This window comes from Aspergillus tubingensis (genome assembly GCF_013340325.1).
Source record: "Aspergillus tubingensis WU-2223L DNA, scaffold_7, whole genome shotgun sequence".
Lineage (NCBI taxonomy): Eukaryota > Fungi > Ascomycota > Eurotiomycetes > Eurotiales > Aspergillaceae > Aspergillus > Aspergillus tubingensis.
The window spans coordinates 466581-489067 of record NW_023336281.1 but is presented as its reverse complement, the minus strand read 5'-3'; the positions used below and the strand labels follow the sequence as shown (position 1 = coordinate 489067).

The 22487-nt window shown below is 49.3% G+C and overlaps 7 protein-coding genes across 7 annotated transcripts; 2 read left to right on the top strand and 5 right to left on the bottom strand.

Annotated features, from left to right (window-relative positions):
• Window positions 1-188: 188 nt before the first annotated feature.
• Window positions 189-2399, bottom strand: AtWU_05128 (HET domain-containing protein; the record flags this gene model as incomplete). The annotated part of the gene is made up of 1 exon (XM_035500238.1): window positions 189-2399. The coding sequence occupies one exon, from the start codon at window positions 2397-2399 to the stop codon at window positions 189-191; it is 2211 nt and encodes a 736-aa protein (XP_035356131.1).
• Window positions 2400-3060: 661 nt separating this feature from the next.
• Window positions 3061-4503, bottom strand: AtWU_05127 (flavin monoamine oxidase family protein; the record flags this gene model as incomplete). The annotated part of the gene is made up of 1 exon (XM_035500237.1): window positions 3061-4503. The coding sequence occupies one exon, from the start codon at window positions 4501-4503 to the stop codon at window positions 3061-3063; it is 1443 nt and encodes a 480-aa protein (XP_035356130.1).
• Window positions 4504-4846: 343 nt separating this feature from the next.
• Window positions 4847-7135, bottom strand: AtWU_05126 (catalase/peroxidase; the record flags this gene model as incomplete). The annotated part of the gene is made up of 1 exon (XM_035500236.1): window positions 4847-7135. One exon carries the CDS (start codon window positions 7133-7135, stop codon window positions 4847-4849), a length of 2289 nt encoding a protein of 762 aa, XP_035356129.1.
• A 1557-nt stretch (window positions 7136-8692) lies between these two features.
• Window positions 8693-11116, top strand: AtWU_05125 (catalase R; the record flags this gene model as incomplete). The annotated part of the gene is made up of 5 exons (XM_035500235.1): window positions 8693-8986; window positions 9049-9274; window positions 9338-9753; window positions 9812-9976; window positions 10025-11116. 5 exons carry the CDS (start codon window positions 8693-8695, stop codon window positions 11114-11116), a joined length of 2193 nt encoding a protein of 730 aa, XP_035356128.1.
• A 2926-nt stretch (window positions 11117-14042) lies between these two features.
• On the bottom strand, window positions 14043-14702 carry AtWU_05124 (RTA1 domain-containing protein; the record flags this gene model as incomplete). Its single annotated transcript, XM_035500234.1, has 1 exon — window positions 14043-14702. One exon carries the CDS (start codon window positions 14700-14702, stop codon window positions 14043-14045), a length of 660 nt encoding a protein of 219 aa, XP_035356127.1.
• A 2869-nt stretch (window positions 14703-17571) lies between these two features.
• Window positions 17572-18869, bottom strand: AtWU_05123 (Zn(II)2Cys6 transcription factor domain-containing protein; the record flags this gene model as incomplete). Its single annotated transcript, XM_035500233.1, has 2 exons — window positions 17572-18666; window positions 18801-18869. 2 exons carry the CDS (start codon window positions 18867-18869, stop codon window positions 17572-17574), a joined length of 1164 nt encoding a protein of 387 aa, XP_035356126.1.
• Window positions 18870-20477: 1608 nt separating this feature from the next.
• On the top strand, window positions 20478-21588 carry AtWU_05122 (RTA1 domain-containing protein; the record flags this gene model as incomplete). Its single annotated transcript, XM_035500232.1, has 3 exons — window positions 20478-20640; window positions 20755-21003; window positions 21146-21588. 3 exons carry the CDS (start codon window positions 20478-20480, stop codon window positions 21586-21588), a joined length of 855 nt encoding a protein of 284 aa, XP_035356125.1.
• Window positions 21589-22487: the final 899 nt, after the last annotated feature.

The following is a 22487-nucleotide window of genomic DNA, read 5'->3' as shown; positions in this document are numbered from 1 at the left end:
CATTACTTCCCTTTTCTATTTGGGATTATAGTCAATTCTTCACTATATCCTTAATGCGAGTGGAAAAGTTCGACATAGTGGTAATGGGTATCGCTGCCAGCTGGATCGGACGTACACCAACTGCGCGGCCTACAGAAAATAAGAAAGATAATCAATGGTATATGTCAGCCTGACCACAACACTGTCCTTCAATCTTCATGATAGATTTCTTCTTCACCAGCAAAAGACAAGAGCGTCCTCGGTGGAATACATTTGCAGATGATGTACAGTAGAAGGATCTTCAAAACACCTTTGGAACGTGAATACTTCAGAACCCAGATGAAAATCTTGCGCATGGCAGCGGTGTTGCTTAGTAGTAGACCACTTGCCGAGACAACTGCTGCGATACTGAACTTATGGGCCATAACTGTCCGGCTCATTTCATGAACCACAGATGTGAGACGGTTCTCATAACTGGCAGCTGTCAGACACTTTGTATAGAAAGCAATGTGCGATAGCACTGGCGTGGTCAGTGACACAACCACCTTGAGTATGAGGTCGAAGGGGAAAGCGAAAAACAAGGATAAAAGTGCGAGCAACCGAAGAGACCTAAGCCCTCGGTCACATAAGTGATCAAGCCAGTCTTCATAGACGCGCTCTACTAGCGAATCACGTATCAAAGTTCGACGCAGCAGACCCGTCCAGAATTTCAAGTTATGTATCTCTTTATTCCCCTCCCTTTTGGCACGGCGTTTGGGTATAATATCAACCATGTAAAGGCCACTCCGAGACAATGTTTGTGTAGTTATTTCAACGTAGTATGGGACTGACAGCTTTGGTCTTAAACTTTCCTGTCGCAACACGTTCTGTAAGTCCTTTAGCGTCACGTTGATATTATCGGATGGAGGAAGAAATAGATAAGGTGTGAGAGTATCCTGCCATTTGGCGTTAGGCCGCCAGGAGAGATTTTGCTGCATACGAACAGCCAATATGAATGTCTGTCCGTTATCACCAATATCCTGGAATTGTACGAAAACGTCTTTAACATCGGAGTCGAAAACGTCTCGGGCCTTTTTGAATATGACCATCGAATCGGGCTGCCAGTATGGACTAGATGGGAGCACTTTTGCTATCCGAAGATTGGGTGGAAGGGTTTTTATAACGACAGAATAGCAGGGGCAATTCATGATACCTGCAATGGTTGAATCTTCGTCGGGAAAGAAATAAAGTTGAGCACGTGGCCATCTCAACCAGGCTGCATGATTAGCCACATAATTCCCCCGTTTGGATCGGCAGTAGGTATCGTCTATTTTCAGTAATGGCAGGGCTATTAGCTTTGTAGGGTCTGTCTTCGTTTGACACTGTAGGAGAGCGAAGTAGCCGTCTGAGAGCTCAAGAAGTGGCAGTTCTATGCTTAGACCCTTATTGGTCATCGAGAAAGGAGGGGTCGGCTTTTTGACGTCGCATGGAACTATGTCGCCACAACCTCGAAATGCCGCTGGAGACTCAGCGAGGATCTCCGAGATGTCTGAGATGTCTATTCGCATTGCTCCAGAAGATTCTGGAGGGGTTTCATAGTCTTTAAAGATAAAAACTATTTTCTCGAGCAATGACTGAGATATCGACCATGGTCGTTTATGATTCAAATCATGTTCTGGTCCTCTGAAACTCCACGCAAACAATGACTGATCGTCGGAATATTTGATGATTTCTTCTTGTAGTCTTCGAAAGGCAGCGGAGCCCTCCCCATACAGGAGCGGCATGTTGACTTGAAGTAAACCCAACAGGGAATATGCCATGTCTTCAGTTCGAGTGGTTTCACGGTTCGAAGCCCAGCTCATTCTTTCAGCGATACTTGTCGACTTCAATCTGAATCCAAGCATCGAATTATCTAGCCTCCAATCTAAAAATGAGTGGTGGATACCAGTGATATCACTTATAAGCCCAGCTAAAATCTCCCTCTCATATAGGTCTGACCAATCCTGAGCTAGAAATACCAGTTCTGCTGGTGCAATGAGCTCCTGAAGAGTCCATCCTCGAGTGAACCATCGACTCCGTGAAAAAGCAGCTTTATCAAGCCCTTGATCAGTGATCGGAGGTACGTCTGCTAGGTGGGCATAGCAAATTTTGGACTGCGCGTACCATGCCATCATAGAGTTGATGGCTTCAGAAAGTTCAGCACTGCTCGTTTTATCGATGCAGCAGGTATCCACCCATACATAGCCTAGACTATCTTGCAGAGCCCGTTCGCAGGAATGCTTGATTTTGGCGTACCCCAACTTCTCGGTGACTGTCGGTGTCTGCATGTCCTGAAAAGTGACTTCATCTTTTCCCCACGTATGAGACAGGATAGCGTATCTAGGAATATTCTGGCCAACAAATTCCTCCAATTCGATGGTTCTGGCGTTTATCAAGCGCATTGTCTTTGTTTAGAACGGTTTGTTCTCACAGATCGGGAATCAGGAGGTATTACATGCATAGATGAGAGGAATATGTGTGCCAAGTGGTTAAAAAGAGAGGGAAAAAGAGGTGACAATCTCACGAGACATGACTGCTCAACTTTCAGCTCAGCTGCCAGGCTGATATATGGTAGGGCAGCAGTGCTTTTGTTTGCGGTGGGTCTGGCGGGCCTTCCTTTGCTATGATTTGATACGGAGCCGCCCGGGCTATAAAAGTGGCCAGCTTACGCCCCATCGAACAGATCGCCGGAGCAATGGGATTGAAGCAGAACCTTGCGGACTCCGTTCAGTTCACAGGGTGATTTTCTAGGTTCCTGCACTTGTCCGGGACAGTTTATCACAGTTGTGTAGTCATGTGACTCAATGGTCAGAACGGCTGGTTGTGTTAGCTCACATCATATGGAGCAATATATATTCTCGGTCCTGCTCAAATTGGAGGTTGTTTGAGGAAGTTCATAGTAATATTACTGTGGAGTCGACCACCACTTGACTGTTCCATGAAACTACCATGAAGTTATGAAAGCAGCAACTGTCATTCGTCGCCAGGACCATATAGGCGACCCCCTTCCCTATAATAATAATACCTCAATACCCTCTGAGCAAAGGAACTAAGAATAGCTGGTCACTCCAAAGATCTCAACACCTCCGCCGCCACATGTTCTCCCGACCGAACAGCCCCATCCATATACCCAGTCCAATAGTATGACGCCTCCGTACCAGCAAAGTAAATCCCACCCACCGACTCTCTCAAATACTCACCATAATCAGTGAGCACACTAGGAGGCGCAAAAGCGACTGGTCCACCGCGGGAATATTCCTCCCAGTCCCAGCGCTGAACAATAACATGGTCGGGATGCGCGGCTTGTGGACCAAACATACCCACGAAGCTGTCAATAACTGCTGTTTCAATCTCTGTCTCGTTCATCTTGTCCACTAGTCTCATGTCATCACCAACGATGAACCCCATAATAGCACCAACGGATTCATCAACCGGGGTGTTGTCGAAAGTTATGTGGATGATGCCGGTATCGGCAAGTGCTTGCGCATTCAGTCCCTGCTCACGCCACCAAGGTGTCGGATAAATCGCTATTGCTTTGCCTATTGATCCCATGCCCATGCGCTGAGTGAGTTGGTCTCGTGCCGGGGGGAGGGGTGGGTCGTAGGAGATGCGTGAGGCCATAGGAGGGGACATTGCGATGATGACTCGCTTTGCTATGATCCGAGTCTCATTTGAGATAATCATGTATTGCCCGTTGTTGTGTTCCACTCTCCGAACAGCACTGCAAAGGTGAATGTTCTCTAATCCCAATCTATCCGCCAACCTCAACGCTATCAGCTGGGTCCCGCCAACTATCCGACTCTCCTGAGCCCCCCCAACCACATCAATAAGCCGATCCAGAGTTCCCACCTCCGTCTCATTCCCACTTGCGGCAATATAAGCGAGCGTATAAAGTAGCGAGGGCTCATTAGTCTCGGTAGCCAAAACCCCAGTAACGAATGTATTGAGAAGAAACTTCGCATCAGACAAGGTAAGCTGCGAGGCGAAGAAGGTCCCCAGAGTCATGGTATCCCACATAGAGGCGTTAGGATGGTCCCATGGTGCCCGCACATCGATTTCGGCGGCGAGGGCATTAAGCTGCTGCTGGAGTGTTCCCACCTCGATTAAAGCCTCAGTGGCTAAGGGCGGAAGACTAGCACTACCCAATTCACATGTATAATTGGTAATTGTACCGTTTCTCAGGAAAGTGCAATTTCCTGTGTTATAGGTTGGATAGGTAGCTAGCCCCAGTTCAGCTGCAAGTGCTAGGACTCGGTCCTGCGTGGGACCCACGAACTCGGCCCCAACTTCCTCGACGATACCGCCAGGAAATTCGACGTTCAGGACACGACCACCGACACGATCGCGGGCTTCAAGTATGGCAAAGGTTTTACCAGCGGCGGCGATGTCCTTGGCTGCGGAGAGGCCGGATAAGCCTGCGCCGATGATTGCAACGTCCACTTCCGAGACGGAGAAGGCTGCTGCGAAGAGGGAGATGAGGAGTAGAATAAGGAGATGGAGAGTCATGGCTTTTGCGGTTATTATCATCTGCTGAGATCAAGAAATCTGAGCTTTGTCTCAACAGGCCGGCCTGGTCAGTCTCTTGACGGCTCGACAGCTCGACAATATAACCCGAGAGTGGCTTGTGACCTGCCCAGTTGGAAACCCGCCGGGACAACAGAGTATCGGTGGGAAGGCGCACCTGTGCAACCTTAGGATGAAAGTAGCTCTACATGGCACTCATTTACATTAAAAACATCATTGGATAAGGTAAGTTTGACCAATTAAAAACGGTGAGATCCAAGAGTCATTCATTAACTATTTCATTACTCATGCTAACTAAATCAATTTGAACGGATGCAAGCACTATTCACAGCTTGGAGCGTGCAATACCCGAGGTCTTCAGGTCAAACCGGTCCAGATTCATGACCTTATCCCAAGCGGTAACAAAGTCCTTGACAAACTTTTCCTGTCCATCCGAGCTGCCATAGACCTCAGCCAGAGCGCGCAGCTCAGCATGCGAGCCAAAGACCAGATCCGCCCGTGTCGCCGTCCACTTTGGCTGACCCGTCTTACGATCCGTACCCTCGTACAGATCGCGACCACCATCCTTAGCCTTCCAGGCCGTGTTCATGTCAAGGACGTTGGTGAAGAAATCATTCGTCAAGCGACCAGGAGTGGAGGTGAAGACACCATGCTTCGATCCATCGTAGTTGGTGTTCAGGACGCGCAGGCCACCCACCAGGACGGTCATCTCGGGCGCAGTGAGCGTCAACAGGTGTGCCTTGTCGACGAGATAGTGTTCAGCGCGCACCCGAGACGAGGACTTTCCATAGTTGCGGAATCCATCAGCCACAGGCTCGAGGTGAGAGAAAGATTCCACCTCGGTCTGCTCTTGACTGGCATCCATCCGGCCGGGGGTGAAGGGAACGGTGATCGATTGGCCAGCCTCTTGCGCAGCCTTTTCAATAGCCGCGCAACCAGCCAGGACGATGAGATCGGCGAGGGAGATCTTCTTTCCAGTTGAGGAATTCCGGTCGTTAAAGTCCTTCTGGATCTTCTCGAGAGCGGACAAGGTCTCCTCCAGCCATGGCTGGTTATTGACCTCCCACTGGCGCTGGGGTGTCAGGCGGATGCGGGCACCATTCGCACCACCGCGCTTGTCGGTACCGCGGAAGGTCGACGCGGAGGCCCAGGCTGTGGACACAAACTTGGACTTGTCTAATCCAGTGTCAAGGATAGTGCGCTTCAGAGCAGCAATATCGTTTGCATCAACCAGAGTGTGGTTGACAGCCGGGATGGGATCCTGCCAGATCAGATCCTCGGTTGGTGCCTCAGGCCCAATGTACCGGGTTCGGGGACCCATGTCACGGTGGAGAAGCTTGAACCAAGCGCGAGAGAAAGCATCGGCGAACTGGTCAGGGTTTTCCAAGAAGCGCCGGGAGATCTTCTCGTAGGTTGGATCGTAACGGAGCGACAAATCGGTTGTCAGCATCTTAGGGAGGTGCTTCTTGGAGGGGTCATAGGCATCGGGAATGATGGCCTCGGTGTTCTTGGCCTGCCACTGGTTGGCGCCCGCAGGACTCTTGGTGAGTTCCCAGTCAAAGCGGAACAAGTATTCGAGGAACGCATGGCTCCACTTGGTGGGAGTCTTGGTCCAGGTCACTTCGATACCGCTGGTGATGGCGTGTGGCCCTTTGCCGGACTGGTAGCGGTTGGACCAGCCCAACCCTTGGTTTTCGAGACCAGCAGCAGCGGGTTCAACATCGACATTATCAGATGGAGCGGCACCGTGTGTCTTGCCAAAACTGTGGCCACCAGCGATCAGGGCGACCGTCTCTTCGTCGTTCATTCCCATGCGACCGAAGGTGGTGCGGATGTCGCGTGCGGCGGCAACCGGGTCTGGGTTGCCATCGGGACCCTCGGGATTAACGTAGATCAAACCCATGTGCGATGCAGCCAGCGGCTTCTCCAGGTCGCGGGTGTGAATGTTGCGATGGGGTGGTTCGTCCCCAGAGAGCGCACCATGCTTGGTGACTCCCGGGAAGCCATCGGAGTAACGTACGTCGTTACCCATCCAGGTTGACTCACCTCCCCAGTAGACCGACTCGTCCGCCTCCCATGTGTCTGCACGACCACCGGAAAATCCATATGTTTTGAAGCCCATCGACTCCAGGGCCACATTACCGGCCAGCAGCATCAGGTCCGCCCAGGAAATCTTTGCTCCGTACTTCTGCTTGATAGGCCACAGCAAGCGACGAGCCTTGTCCAAGCTAGCATTGTCAGGCCAGCTGTTGAGAGGAGCGAACCGTTGTTGACCCTGACCTCCACCACCGCGGCCATCGAAGACCCGGTAGGTACCGGCACTGTGCCATGCCATGCGGATGAACAAGCCGCCGTAGTGACCGAAATCAGCAGGCCACCAGTCTTGCGAATCGGTCATCAAGGCATGAAGGTCTTTCTTGACGGCATAGTAGTCGAGGCTATTGAAAGCGGCGGTGTAGTCGAAGTCCCGCTCGTAAGGGTTGGATGCCGGGGCATGCTGGCGAAGAATGCCCAGGTTCAACTGATCAGGCCACCAGTCAGTGTTGCGGGTGCCTCCACCAGCAACGTTGGCGTTAGACCTGCTTTGGCTAAAAGGACACTTAGCCTCGGCCATGGTTGGATATTAGATGTGGATATGCGGAGATGTGATATCTATGGCAGATGTCTGATGGGATGGATGATGGTTCTCAGACAAGAATGATGATGCCACGATAAACTTTTCCAGTCACACCCTTGCCTGTCCCTGGGATGCACCTTATATAGGGTTTCCCCTCTGCACTTTCCCCTCATCAACCCCTCTCTGTCTGGCCCGAAATGGCCCGGTCACACGCCCTCGTAGCACCCGGATTGCGGCAGCTCGAATTCGCCGGATTACTCACCCCGCAAGGATCTACAAATCCGGGGAGGTGCTTGGTCATCGGCTGCTGAGTCAAGGGATTGTAGCCAGAACGATTGGAGAATTGAGGAAGTTTGGGTGGTGCCAGAGATGCAGAACTGCAACTGACTAAGAGTGGCAAGTGCGGGGAGAGAGCCAGCCAGCATCGAGGATTTGAGAGAGTTCGAGCCAGATTGGTGCTCTAGTGAAGGACCGTGCGACGTCGCGCGTCATGGTAGACTAACTAGATGCCTCCAGGCTGGCCGTATTACAAAGGAGGTTTAGTGAAGACACTCGTAGCGAACTACCCTCTGCATAACTCTGGGGGTTCCCTTCATTAGCGACATTCATTGATTAGTAGCAGTTATTATTCATCGTTTACCCCCCACTGCTCCAGACCCGATCACGTGGGCGGGTGATGACCTGACCAGCCCTTTCTCTGACAATTGTCATCTTTCCATCGGCGATCCTCCCACCCTCGATGACGCACTAGGTTAAAGGCATGGGATGATGACCGATTAATAACTGGGAGAGGTCCAGAGCTCAGAAACGTGCAGAAACCTCGTTCGCAACATGTAGATAGAGGTGTCTGGGTAGCTGGTCTGGCTATGGAACCGGCGGAACGATCCAGATTCCGGGGATTACCAAGCAGCCGCACCAATCGGGCCACCAGCCCTAACCTCTTGAAACCAAGTCGGTGGAGATGATGATGTTCATCGGCTTGGCCTCTTACCAAGCAGCGCGTGTCCAGAACCGCTTGCTGAAGTAACCCACGCCTAACCCACGGCCTTGGCATGCCTGCAAGCCACCCGCTCTCAGCGCATTTCTATTCGGCTTGCAGCAGGCACAACACTAAATCTCCGAAATTGGTATGACGCGAAGTCATTAGTAGCCTATAGAAATCGCATGTGCTAACTCAACGTGGGTGTACTTTCCGATTAGCCTCATGCAGAAGGTACTTGTTCTTGTCACCGAGTACCAGTTTGTCACTTGTTGTGGTGATCTATCTTGATTGAGCCCATTGCGTTCCTCGTCTCATCACATCGAGTGATCAACATTGCATGACCCTGGTGGAGCCCCTTCGTCTCCCCAACAGGAGGGTCCGGATTACCAAGTCCCGACACCGTTTGGCTGTAAATCGACTCAAATTCTGGATTCGTAGCTTAACTAAGACGCGTGGGCTGTTTACCGGCCTCGCCATGGAAGCCGATATAAGGACCCGAGGGGACTCCCCTTAGTGAGGCTTCTCGGAAGATCCCAGCATTCTAAATTCTCTTCGTCTTCGTTTCCTCCGCCATGCGTCATTTTTGGCTTTTGCCAGCTGTTGCTGGTATCGCTGGGGCTCAATGCCCATACCTGTCGGGTGAAATGAGTTTCACCCAGGAGCAGGACAATGCTGGCGATACCATTGAGGTCACGGAACAGACCATTGACAACACTCTCTATGTCAATGACACTGGTAGCTACATGACTACCGACTTTGGGACTCCGATCTCCGACCAGTACAGTCTCAAGGCCGGTCGCCGTGGACCTACCCTGTTGGAGGACTTTATCTTCCGACAGAAGCTCCAACGGTTCGACCATGAGCGTGTAAGTATAGTAGCTGCCACCGTGTGTAACAATCAATTGACGATGTTTTCTTATTCAATTAGGTCCCCGAGCGTGTCGTCCACGCCCGTGGTGCTGGTGCATACGGTACTTTCAAGTCCTATGCCGACTGGTCCAACGTCACGGCTGCCGATTTCTTGAGTGCCAATGAAAAGGAGACTCCGATGTTCTGTCGCTTCTCTACTGTTGTCGGTTTCCGTGGAAGTGTTGATACCGCGCGTGATGTTCACGGTCATGCTTGTCGGTTCTACACTGACGAGGGTAACTATGGTATGCTCTATATCACAACATAACAATGATTGTTGTACATGCTAACAATTATGTCTCTTCTAGACATCGTCGGAATCAACTTTGCCCCCTTCTTCATCCAGGATGCCATCCAGTTCCCCGATCTTGTTCACGCTATCAAGCCTATGCCCAACAATGAGATCCCTCAGGCCGCGACTGCTCACACTTCCGCTTGGGACTTCTTCAGCCAGCAGAGCACTGCCCTCCACAGTGCCTTGTGGCTGATGTCTGGTAACGGTATTCCTCGTTCTTTCCGCCACATGAATGGATACGGTGTCCACAGCTTCCGCTTTGTCGCTGCCAATGGCACTTCCAAGGTGGTTCGCTACCGCTGGAAGTCCCAGCAGGGTGTTGCCAGTCTGGTGTGGGATGAAGCTCAGGCTGCTGCTGGTAAGAACAGCGACTACCACCGTCAGGATTTGTACAATGCGATCGCCAACGGTCACTACCCCAAATATGAGGTTAGTCCCCAATCGTCCTCCCTTTCACTCGTAGTTTCGGTCGCTGACAATCCTCTAGCTGCAAGCCCAGATCATGGACGAAGCCGACATGCTCCGGTTTGGTTTCGACCTTCTGGACCCCACCAAGCTGGTCCCTGAGGAGGTTGTCCCTTATACTCCTCTCGGAATGATGGAGCTCAACGCCAACCCCACCAACTACTTTGCTGAAGTTGAACAGGCTGGTGTATGTATCCCCAAACTATAATGACCAGACACAATCTAACTTTCGCAGTTCCAACCCGGTCACGTCGTTCCTGGCATTGACTTCACCGATGACCCCCTGCTGCAAGGCCGTCTGTTCTCCTACCTGGACACCCAGTTGACGCGTCACGGTGGTCCCAACTTCGAGCAAATCCCCGTCAACCGTCCTCGCAAGCCCGTTCACAACAACAACCGTGACGGCTTCGGTCAGCAGCAGATCCCTACCAACAACTGGGCCTACACCCCCAACACCATGAGCAATGGCTACCCCATGCAAGCCAACCAGACCCACGGTCACGGCTTCTTCACCTCCCCTTACCGCTACGCCTCTGGCCACCTCATCCGCGAGCGCAGCCCGACCTTCCACGACCACTGGTCCCAGCCCGCCATGTTCTGGAACTCTCTGATCCCCGCTGAGCAGCAGATGGTTGTCAACGCCATTGTCTTCGAGAACTCCAAGGTCAACAGCCCTCACGTTCGTAAGAACGTTGTCAACCAGCTGAACATGGTCAACAACAACCTTGCCGTCCGTGTCGCCCGTGGTCTTGGTCTCGACGAGCCCTCCCCCAACCCTACCTACTACACCTCCAACAAGACCTCCAACGTCGGCACCTTCGGCAAGCCCCTCCTCAGCATCGAAGGTCTGCAGGTTGGATTCCTCGCTTCCAACTCCCACCCCGAGTCTATCAAGCAGGGTCAGGCCATGGCCGCTCAGTTCTCTGCTGCTGGAGTCGACCTGAACATCGTTACCGAGGCCTACGCCGATGGTGTCAACACCACCTACGCCCTCTCCGACGCTATCGACTTCGATGCTCTCATCATCGCCGATGGTGTCCAGAGCCTCTTTGCCTCTCCCTCCCTCGCCAACCAGATGAACTCTACCGCCACTTCTACTCTCTACCCTCCTGCTAGACCTTACCAGATCCTGGTCGACTCTTTCAGGTACGGTAAGCCTGTCGCTGCTGTGGGTAGCGGTAGCGCTGCGCTTAAGAACGCTGGTATTGATACCTCCCGCTCTGGTGTGTACACTGGCTCGAGCGAGACCACCGAGAACATCGCCAAGGAGGTCTTGAAGGGACTCTACACTTTCCGCTTCGTGGATAGGTTTGCCCTTGATGAGTAAGGGTGTTGTACATGTATTCATGATCATCATTGATTATGATAGATCGCTTGATCGATAGATTTACTTAGATAGATTGTACTAGACTGTACATATCTCTACTGATGTGTTGTGTTGCTCTAACACACTTTATGAACATATATATTCCTTTCTTTGTGAAGCCTCTCCATATAACCAGCAACGTCCAGAATTTTTCAATTATACATATGTCGATGATTCTAGATTCCTCGCATGTAAAATGAGAAGTCCGACCGCATTCATGAAGTTGCTTCAAGTTCTACCTATATGCAGTAGTCCTTGATATGTCCAGCAATGAACAAAGAAGGATTCAAATCCTCGCTCGTTCGCCCGTCAACACTTCATTAACCACTTCTATCTAACCACGATCTTTCATAGTTCTAGCCTGTATCGTTAAGCTCCCTTGACCACCTTTCATACCAGGACATTCACAACGAAAACTCAGGAGATGGAAACCGCACCTGTATCCACGACCCAGAACAACACCGACAGCCCTTATGTTACCAGCAAACCACAACTATCTACAGCTAACAATGATCAGCCAACTGACCTTCCCCCGAACATAAATCAACCCATCAACACTAAAACAACCATAACATGCACAATGCTCTCCCTCTACTCTTGACCTCACTAACATCACCACCGCCACCCCTGCTATAGTAGGCACAATCCACTCCGCCACCGGCTACACGTGGATAGGTGGCGCATACACTCTCGCACACGCCGCTGTAACATACTAGGCACCGTCGCCGACGTATGGGGCCGGATGCCAGTGATTCTGATCGCAATGGCTATATTTCCCGGGGGTAGTGAGCTGTGCGCCGCAGCACCGAATGTGGACGTCCTCGCCGGCCGAGTATTCCAGGGCCTTGGTGGCCCAGGCATGAGTATCATGGTCGATATAATCATTAACAACCTATTTTCACTATGAGACAGGGGTCTATATCTTGCCATCACATCATTAGTATGGGCGGTTGGAAGCGCAGTAGGACCTGTCCTCGGTGGTGTATCTCTTACGAAACTCAGCTGGCGATGGTGTTTCTGGATCAACTGTACGTCTACACCCACTTGTTTACCCACCAACCCACAGCTAACTGATAACAGTACCCATCGGCGCCCTCGACTTCGCCGTCCTCCTTCTCTACCTTCACGTCCTCAATCCCCGAACACCCCGAACGATTGGCCTAAAAGCCATCGACTGAACCGGCATCCTCTGAATTCTCGGCCCCGTACTGATGATCCTCCTCGCCCTCGACCTCGGCGATGTAATCTACCCCTGGTCATCGGCAACAATGGGCATCGTCCGCTCGCTTGTCACCTCGATAGCAGTAGTAGTTGGGGGTGTGGTGTTCCAGAACAAGACGACGGCTGCTAAGGAGCACTGGCCGATAGACTTTGTGGTGACAATGCGCTGGCGAGGGAGTTTAATGGGGACCATGCGGCGTCGAATGTGGAGAAGATTAGTGGTCTCGAGGAAAGTGAACAAGTTGCTGTCAGAGGGACGTGTTTTCGGGCGCTGCGGATGGTCTGGGTTATGTATGTTGCTTTTGCGGGGTTGGCGTTGGTGGTTACGCTGTTTGTTAGGGCTCATAGTTTGAAACCGGAAAATGATATGGGCGGTGTTGGGGGTTGGGAGGGAACGTGAGAATGAAATGAAACAGATAGTGAGGTTGAGATAAATGGTATGCGTGATAGGAGTTGTTGGACTTGACTTGTGAAGCCAGTTAAAATTCGTACACGAGATTTCAGGTTATAGTCATTATAGTCCAACGCCGTGTATGTTTTCCCATCAAGGAAAAAAAAAAAAAAAAAAAAAAAAAAAAAAAAAAAAAAAAAAAAAAAAAAAAAAAAAAAAAAAAAAGAAAAGAAAAGAAAAGAAAAGAAAAGAAGAAAGAAAGAAAAAACATTCAACCAGAAAAAAACGAGATGTGAGGGATGTTGATATGGCATGCCAATCAAAATATTGTATGTTGGCTCTGTTATACGGCCGCGCGATAGGTCCTGATAATGATTCTCACTGGGTTTTCATCTCCTACATCTCAGTAACGGACCTGGCTACAAATGAAGGCCAGGCCATTCAGTCCCTGCCCCTGCTTCTAATTATCGATGTCCTCCAATGGTATGCTGAGCCCACAAACATTGCCACTCGGACGAATCCCATCCAAAATTCTGCGTTATGTCTGTGACAAATATCTTTCGGGAGTAGTGGGGCATCGACCCAGCGGGAAGTATTTCCTTAATCGGCAAAATAGCCAGCTTCTTTACACTGACAAGATTCTGGTCTTCTTTAGCGTACGAATACGAGGAGAGCCAGGCGGAAACACCCGAGCCCGACCCGCACTTGCGGCGTTTTAACCAGGGCTTCATGTCTAGTCTAGAACGACGGGGATTGATGAGAGGAGGAGAATGTATAGATAGGGGTGGCGAGTGTTGGGAATTGAGTTATTTTAATGTAAGTGACCTTGGTTTGTCCAGCAGAAAATGCTTGAGGGGAAACCGTATCGGACAGGGTCTTAAAAGGAAATCGAAAGAAAGGTAAATTAATATAAGAATAGCTAAACATGACATATAAAAGTAGAAAATAGGGCACGAAGTAGGTCACGACTGAGAGGATCTAAGGTAGTATGTGTGCCTCGAAGCCGATCGAATTTGGACGCTATCTAACACTATGATACATATCTCCATTTTACAAGGTAACCTCCTGGTTCATCGACGCGACTTCTAACAGGCAGGCAGAGTTCACTTGTACAGAAGAAGAAATGCACCGACCCTTTATTCTCTTTAGAACGGCCCTTAGGACTCAAGACGGCAGCTATGGCCAACCCATCATGGCATGCGAAATTGGCAAGATACTCGATCTCCGCGCCACGAGGTTCCAAAATAACCAAGGGAAGGCCAACAACCCCTTTCCCTAGCGTAGCCCCTGGAGATTCACGTAGCTTTCACCGCATCCTAAATCAGTCTCGGTCATCGAGAGCATGTTGTACGGCTTCCATCGGTGGAAGATAACTTGCACGAGCAGCATCGGGATGGTATCGAACAGATACATATATATCTCATGCGAAACAAGGTAGCCGTCATGACCTTGCAGAAACTCAACAATTCGATAAACACATCTGAAGATGATGAGGGCGGCCATGATATAGAGGATGTAGAGCAGATTCCTCCACGGCCCACCTGGCACCCTGGTCGGGCTGCTGCGGATCCGCAATGAGAACTTGACCGACACGTATAAGAAGAACCCGAAGAAGAGCAGTTGTATAAATAGGCCAAAGACGAGAATCTTCTGACCGATGTCGCCCAGGCCGTTTATCGCCATCATCCCTCCACCGCTGCACTGTAGGAGGAAGGCGAGGACATCCCCAATGACAAAGAGTTTGGTCACTTTTGTCGGAGCGATTATAGAAAGTTCTGGTCGTTGGGTGCACCTCACAATTCGTCCGTAGCACATGTAAATAGTGGCGGCGTAGAGTGAGGGTGGGAGCAGAATCAACAGGGATTGACTGATGTAGGGGCCGAGGCTATTGGGGTCTGTGGCAGAGACGGCGCGGCTTATGTATCCGAATGTCATCACTATTTTTTCCGTTCCTACGTTAGTCAAGGATCATTTCTCATCTTCAAACTCGCCAACTCTTCCTGTGTTTTCCCAGGGATAAACTCGAACGTACTGAATGACCCAACAATAAAGGCCGTGAAGAACCAGGCCCTGGCTCTAATGAATGCTTGCCACACATGGAGACCTGCGCTGATTCCGAATACCAGTGCAAAAACAACACTAGCCGCTACACTTGGCTTGTAGTTGTAGAGCGAGTACCCATCGTTACTATCAGCCATTGACGTTGCTGTCTGAGGAGCGATTCGTAGGATTGAAGTTTGCCAATATTTCTCCTCGGATACTGAGTGTCTGAAATTGCCAAATGAATGTTGTCATGTAGTAGGGACTGCCGCTGACAAAATGAGAACATACGAAGCAAAAGTCCTGGTCTGTCAGAGAAAAATAAATAATGTGACGAAGCGCCAAACAGTAATAAGGGGTATGGCTGGCAATAAGAGTTTATGAATATAGTAGCGCCTAGAATACTGTGGAGCTGTGCAATCGTGAACGGAGTACATAGTATCAAGAATATCATTAGTTAACGAATACGAGCTGACCAGGCGGCTATTTGGTGGAGTATTGAATCCTAATGTTTGGATCATGGCTTAAAACTTTATCTGTACTCTATTATTCTACACCTAATTCGTCCGATCACACAATCTAGGCATGGCAAAGCTTGACTGTAGGACCGGGGCTCGCCCTGGTTGGCTTGTCTAGTAAGTGGGTCAATCTAATTTCGGACCATTCTTCGACCTAAAAAGTAAATATTTCTGACAGTATTCCTTCTCCTTAGAGTATCAGAATACTGCAAGAGAGCCCGCTAGGTTACTGGTCTGAGTGCATAGCCCACTAACTGCACTGTACAGTATGTGTGCTCTAGCTTGCCTGTACGAGGCAAGATATGAAACGGAAATGATTCTGTGCGTGGCGACGAGCAAGACCATAAAGGCTACTACACCTTAATAGTACATTCTTATAAGTAAAATTGACGAATAGAGGCAAGGGATCTTCGCATAAGCGGGTCTTGTTGGTTTACGCAGTCCATTGTGAGTTCCATGGTTAAACGCCCCCTGAGTATAGTGTCTTCCTACATGTATTTGAATTCGGGTATAGTGCTTACGAAATGTAAGCTTAAAATTGCGCGCCAGCTCTTCTCTGGACTTACACGTGGAGCCGAAAGTAAAATGCAGGGCCAATGTGCAAAGACCATGTGCTATAATTCCTTTGAAGTTCAGTATCATTTTTGGCCTAGGTTGGAGGAAAACCAGTATGTTATGGAAATAGGACATATTGTTCGCATTCATAATATCTGTAGCTCTATTGATGTCACTCTTCCACATTACTCTCTATTCAAGATATTATTGTTAGTGTTCTTCGAGTCTCGGTTCAGAAGCCTCACCATAATTGCGTGTCAGCTTAAGAGTTATTATTAAGATATTGGCTTACGAATAGATCTCGGGATATCGAAACATAGGCACGTTGGGACCCACGAATGTCTTGGTCTAAGCATCTTGTCGTTCTTCAAATGCCCAGCTAGGCTATCTACGCGTTGAATCCAGAGGATAGTCTTCATATTTACCATAGCATTCTCTAAGAAAGTTCTGCATGCCCATGTTACTTCTCCATCAAATTTTCAAGGTCTATAATGACAATGGATATTTCCATGATCGGCTGCCGAATTTTGAGGAGCAGTGGTTCCCGTGCTTCTCCCTAGTTGGTTTCCATAGAACCGCTCATTGCGACCACTTCTGTATTACCGACTTGGTAACGCTTCATTCAGTTACTCATCAATGTTTCTAGCATAACGGTCTTCGATCAGTCAAAACGACTCAAACAGCAACCTGAAAGCCAAGATCGCTGATCTGAGGCTTTCCCTTCCCCCCCCTCCCTTTTTTTTTTTTTTTTTTTTTTTTTTTTTTTTCTCACTGGTAAGACGGATCAGCAAAAATTAGCCTTTCAAATCAGAAGTCCGTCAAATCCGCCTAACAGTTGCTACGGACGTGAGATATGGTGTCGAGCAGTATAGGCTAACGGGGCATCATGAATCGCTCTAGTCATGGCTGGAATTTGGACGAGAACAATCAATAATGGGAGCAGGCTTATGAACGGAAAGCCAGAAATGGCTGGCGCAAGTCCACCCAGAGACAATGATTCGCAAAGAATAGTATGTTGCCGATTCCCGGATAATGGGTAATCAAGTAAAGGCGGCGAAGAGGAAGCGGGAAGGCTGTTTCCAAAGCCACGAAAAGGTGAGTGTTGAAAGGCCCCTACCCAGATGAAAGACTATTGGCATTGCCACATGTGCAGAGGTAAGGAGGAGTTTGTTTCTGGCCGAGTCCTCCCGCATGCTCACCCGTCAAAAGACATTTGCAGGGTAAACCAACACTGTCTCCTTTCCCTTAGCAGGGAGAGAATCTGGCGACCGACTCAGGACTGTCCGTGACTTCAAAAAATGGCAGACCAATGGAGTTGAAGTTCCGATCAAAGTTAGTGCATGACCGGGACCCCGGGGGAGAGCGGTTTGTTATATAAGGTTGCCATTTTCCGTCATGGTCAACCATGCTGGAATTGCATACATTTTGCGGTTAGTGACTCTCTGGGACCAAGGTGCTCTTTACGTTGAATTGCCCAAAACGTGAACAGCTCCTGGACTAGGGATCCAGGGCAGTTGTACACTGCCAGAAACGGCATCACATAGGCGAGTCACTCACCATGGCCCAGGTCATTAGAAGCCCAATGCTGACCCAGACACACGAGCTGCAGTTGAGGCTTAAATTTTGGGGTTTCCCAAAGCAATATTGAGAACAAGTTAAGAGATGAAGCACCTGTGTGGGTCTAATCACGTTCACACCTCTAAGCCCACCTCGTTTACGACCCAGGACACATATGGTCGCCAGGACTCATGCAGGTGATCCCAAATACTGCGCGCGACGCGTAAGCTCCAACCCTCCATCCACCAATGGTGCCTGAAATGATGAAGTACAAGGCAATAATGAGCTAGTATCACTAGTGCCATTGGGTCATTCTCTTTAAGAAGCTTCAGGTATCTGGATTCAAGGCCGAAAGGCCACCGCAGGGCCAATTCGACACGGCGCGGCTTATCTTGGTAGATCTCCATCATGTCTTTCAAATGACTGATAGCCGTATCGTAGCAGTCCACGTCATGGTCCCCAAATTGTCCGCCCCGAGTCTCATTGAGTGACTTCAGCTGGGATAGGGCAACCTCAACGGTTTCGGGTAGAGGCCAATGTTTGGTGTCATCCACTTGGGTGAACACATCCGCCAACTTCCCTTCTCTGACCCAGTTCCATGATGCGCCCAGAATCTCTCGAAGCCCTCTGCATAGTGTAAATGCCTGGATGAGGTCCTGTACAGAGTCGTGGTTCGCCATGAGCGGAGAACAAGGAGGAATGGCGAACGCCAATTGCAGAAGTAAACTGGCAAATAAGAAGATGGGGTGGCTATTTTCACGGCTGATGGAAGGAAGGACAGGTCGGAATAAAGCGAGTGCTCGGTTTTGATGCTCCAATGCGATTGAGAAGTAGCGGGTCCTAGCGACGGGATCGCTAGTGCGAGCGATATGGAGAGCAGATAATGCTAGTAAGCCGTGCAGGACAAATGGATACTCTAAGCCCTCCTTTGGCAACACCCATCGGTATAGATCTTCGAACTGCTGGTCGTGGGCCATGGTGGCGTATGTCGAAGAGCACCACTGCAAAAGCAGTTCCATATTGTTAAGATTTAGCTCGGGGGCTTGCGGAAGAGGATCGCTGCTGCCCATCCAGCCTAATGATGATGGAGTCGAAGACGTAGTGGGTGATTTGCGGCGACCAGACGAGTTCTCGGTCTGTGGAGGCTGCATGCACTCATCCCTCGGAGCGTAGACACATTCAGTGCTGCGATTCAAACAATTGCTGCATTCCGGCTGACGCTCATCACACTGCAAGCGCACGTGAGTAAGAAGACTGGTGAGACACCGTGGGACTGGATATAATACAGCAGAGCTACAACACACGGTTGAACTAACATATACTGAACGCGCAGTGAGGCAAGGGGGAGCTAGCATGACAGTACCTTGACTCTTCGCCTTTTGCAGGCAATGCATCCATGACGAGACTTGCGATGTGACCGACGCGATGGCATTGTAGAAGACCGACCAATGGCAAATCCTGGCAAGGCCAAGAGCCAACGGCGAGGGAAAAGAAAAGCGGGAAAAGACAAAAAAAAAATACCATTTGCGAGATGGCATGAGCCGGTCGGTGATCTCATTCCCATCTTCATCTTTGGGGTCAACCCCTTCCCGTACCGGACTATCACGTGCGGTAAGGCTGAATCCGCCCCAACGGCGTTCCGAGCGCGCTTTCGGCATATAGCAACTACACTGTTCTCTTATATGCATGATACTGTACCCTATATCCTGTATACTGCGGGGCACCTCCTCCCTATCCATAGATATATAAAGTGACCGTTTCCTTGTCTTATGGCTTCTAAATCACCTCCAGCTATGTATCCAGAGATAACAGTCATTCAAGAATAGCTTTAACCTCAGCCCTCGGGTATCCCCTTCTACGTGATTTGCTACATTATAGAATTATTATAGAATAAAACTTAATCGGCCACAGCGTTTTTGTCCTGCTCCCAGTACATGTTAACCTGGACTTCTGTTCGAGCCATTGATGACTCCAAATTCTTCACGTACGAAACTAAATGAAGGAAGGGACGAATAATCTCCAATCCATTGCACACAATGTCTTTCCATTGGCTGAACAAAGAGCAGCCCAGGCGGGGGCGGAGAAATGAAGTAAATCGAGGGACTACTTACAGCAAACCAGTTATCATTCGCAGGTACAGGTCACACCAGGTCGTCTGCCTCAAAAGCATGGGCCTATCATCGTTCCGTGTCTGGGACTGCGCATCTTGAGGGCTCATGTTCAGAAAGCGTTCAGGCCAAGCTATTCTCAACCTAAGTCACAAACCAGGTTCATAGAAGACAGTGGATGCCGATGTTAGGGATTTGATGGTGATGTGATTGAAGTCACGACTGCGGAGATCGTGCCTCAAATACCGTGAACAATGCTTAGCAGCAGATTTATCCAGCCTTGAGTTTCATGCCATTTGCAGTTGATGTTTGTATAATGCACTTCATTATCATCACGCCGAACTAACCCACACAGAGTTGACGCAGGGTACCCTGATTGGTTGGACAGACGTTGCTAACAACATCAAATTATGGAGTACACATCTTCGTCTACGCCGGATGCACCAGGTGGGATTTCGGATTGTGGCGGTAGACCGTCCCTAGCCACTGTGGACCAACCAACAAGGCTGGTTAAACGATCCGAGGGTCAATTGTGGGGTGGAGTAGAGCTTGTAAGAAAGGTGTCCAGAGACATGCCAGATACGAATACGATACCGTAATTTATCAGGGAAAGAAGGCACAGAATTGAACGTGCCTTTTAAGCTTGTTTTGTGGAAGCAACCCAAAAATTGACCCAACAGACTCTTCAGCATATATTTCCCTGGTTCGTGTCAGTTGTAGCTATCCGTAGAAATATCTCTTTCCATTCCTTCGCCAAAGTTCCCTAGAGCGATACAAATAATACGAGTACGGTCAATTGAATTCTCGGGTCCCTGTGTGAAGGATTCTTTTGCCCTTTGAATCCAATACTATAAAGGGGGGATCATTAGACTAGCAGAAATACCAACACCCTCTTCTATTACCTATCCCATTCAGAAAGCAAAGCATTCAACATGTCCAACGATGACTCTACTTGGACCTACTATCACTATGATCCTTCATTACCAGCGGCCTTGATCTTCACGATTCTGTTCGGCATAAGCTCGGTGGTTCACACGATTCAAATGCTGCGTACACGCACTTGGTGCTTTATTCCTTATGTTATAGGGGGCTACTGTGAGCAATATGCTGTCCATATCCCCACAAATTCTCTCATTACCCTCAAGGGTGGAGAGAGTGGAGCCTCTTCGAGAACTAGATAACTGACCATCATGGATTGATATCTTTTAGTTGAGTGTGTCGGATACATTGGCCGTGCTCTAGGACATTATGAGACACCGAATTGGACTTTGGGGCCTTATGTACTGCAAAGCCTTCTAATTCTCGTTGCTCCTGCCTTGTTCGCCGCTTCCATATATATGGTGCTGGGGAGACTTATTCTCATCACTAAGCATCCAGAATATGCCATTGTGAAACCACGATGGTTGACGAGATTCTTCGTCTCCGGAGATGTAATATCTTTCCTTGTCCAAGCTGCCGGTGAGTCTATGGCTCCTTGTGTTTCTTCATAAGAAAAAGCCTTTGGTTGATCTGCTTTTCCCTTTAAATTTATCCTACTTTTCCTTGCTCACGTATCACTGCCTGTCCTGTTACGCGCATGCTGACGTTATAATGAATTCAGGTGCCGGAATAATGGTCACCGGAGCGAACGGGATGAGGACGGGTGAAGATGTTGTAATTGCCGGCCTGTTCATCCAGATCGCCTTCTTTGGACTGTTCATAGTCACCGCTACCGTGTTCCTTTGGCGTATGCAGCGCAACCAGTCTGCTGCCCGGCTTACTATCCCAGGTCTTCCATGGCGAAAGAACCTGCTAGTGATGTACGCCGCCTGTCTTCTTATTATGGCGCGGTCAGTCTTTCGCGTTATTGAGTATATTCAAGGGAACAACGGCTACCTGCTCCGCCACGAGGTCTTTCTCTACATCTTCGACGGGGTCCTCATGTTCATGCAGATGTTGCTCTACAATATGTGCCATCCGAGTGAGCTGATCTCCATAGGAAAGACGGCAATCTTGCCAAATGGCCAGTCTAGCAGTGTCCGCTTGCGCCCGTTCTTTGTGTAAGCTACTGCGAAACGGTGGGAGGAAAAAAAAGCATAAGATACAAAAAATAAGTGGCAATTGAGAGGACCGCCGGGGAAAAAGAGTCAATCCTAGAACACGTGCTTCGCTTCAGCGTGATGTACAATATCCTTGAACGAACATAGAGATGCTAGTATTTAACCGATGTCTTATATAAGTACCCAGAATATGATGGCCTTCACTACGTAAAATACAAATGGTTCAGAACTCAGCAGAGTCAATTACTAATGTGGGCTTGCACAAAGCTATCTCAATAAATCGTTAGCCTTTCATGACCTAACATGATCTGTTCAGTCACATGAGAATCCCCATAGAAACTTTATGGACAAATCGCAGGTATGATTCCCCGTCACAAAGTGTCCGAAATTCTGATAGGTAGCAAGGCCTGTGTGGCTGTATCGCTTCCCCATATTACCTCTGTTGTCCAGGCATGCGAGTTATGGGAAGACTTATTACATTCTTGTGTGATAACCACGGCTAATGTCCGATGTGAGAGATGAGTAGCCTGATAATCAAGCAGAAGACCCATACTGCCTTGCACGGTAGGACTCGTATGACTAGTTGTTCAACTTATTTCTACTCTGCTTCTCCACTGTCAATATCTTATTCTCATCTTTCCCAAACAAAGTCCTAGGTACCCATTTTGCTATTTTCTCGCTAATGGAGCAAGTGGGGGCAAGAGAAGGATATCAACGAGAGAAAACCTAATTTTATCCTTATATTTATAGGGTTGGCGATTTTGCCTAAAAGGGAAGAAACGGCAGATGTTGTAGCCCGACCGCTTCCCCACAAGACCCATGCAATAGTTACCCACTTTCTACGAGTTAGTCTCTTAGCACAAGGTTCTATCCCTAACTTTCCAGTTACATTCTTATGTACCT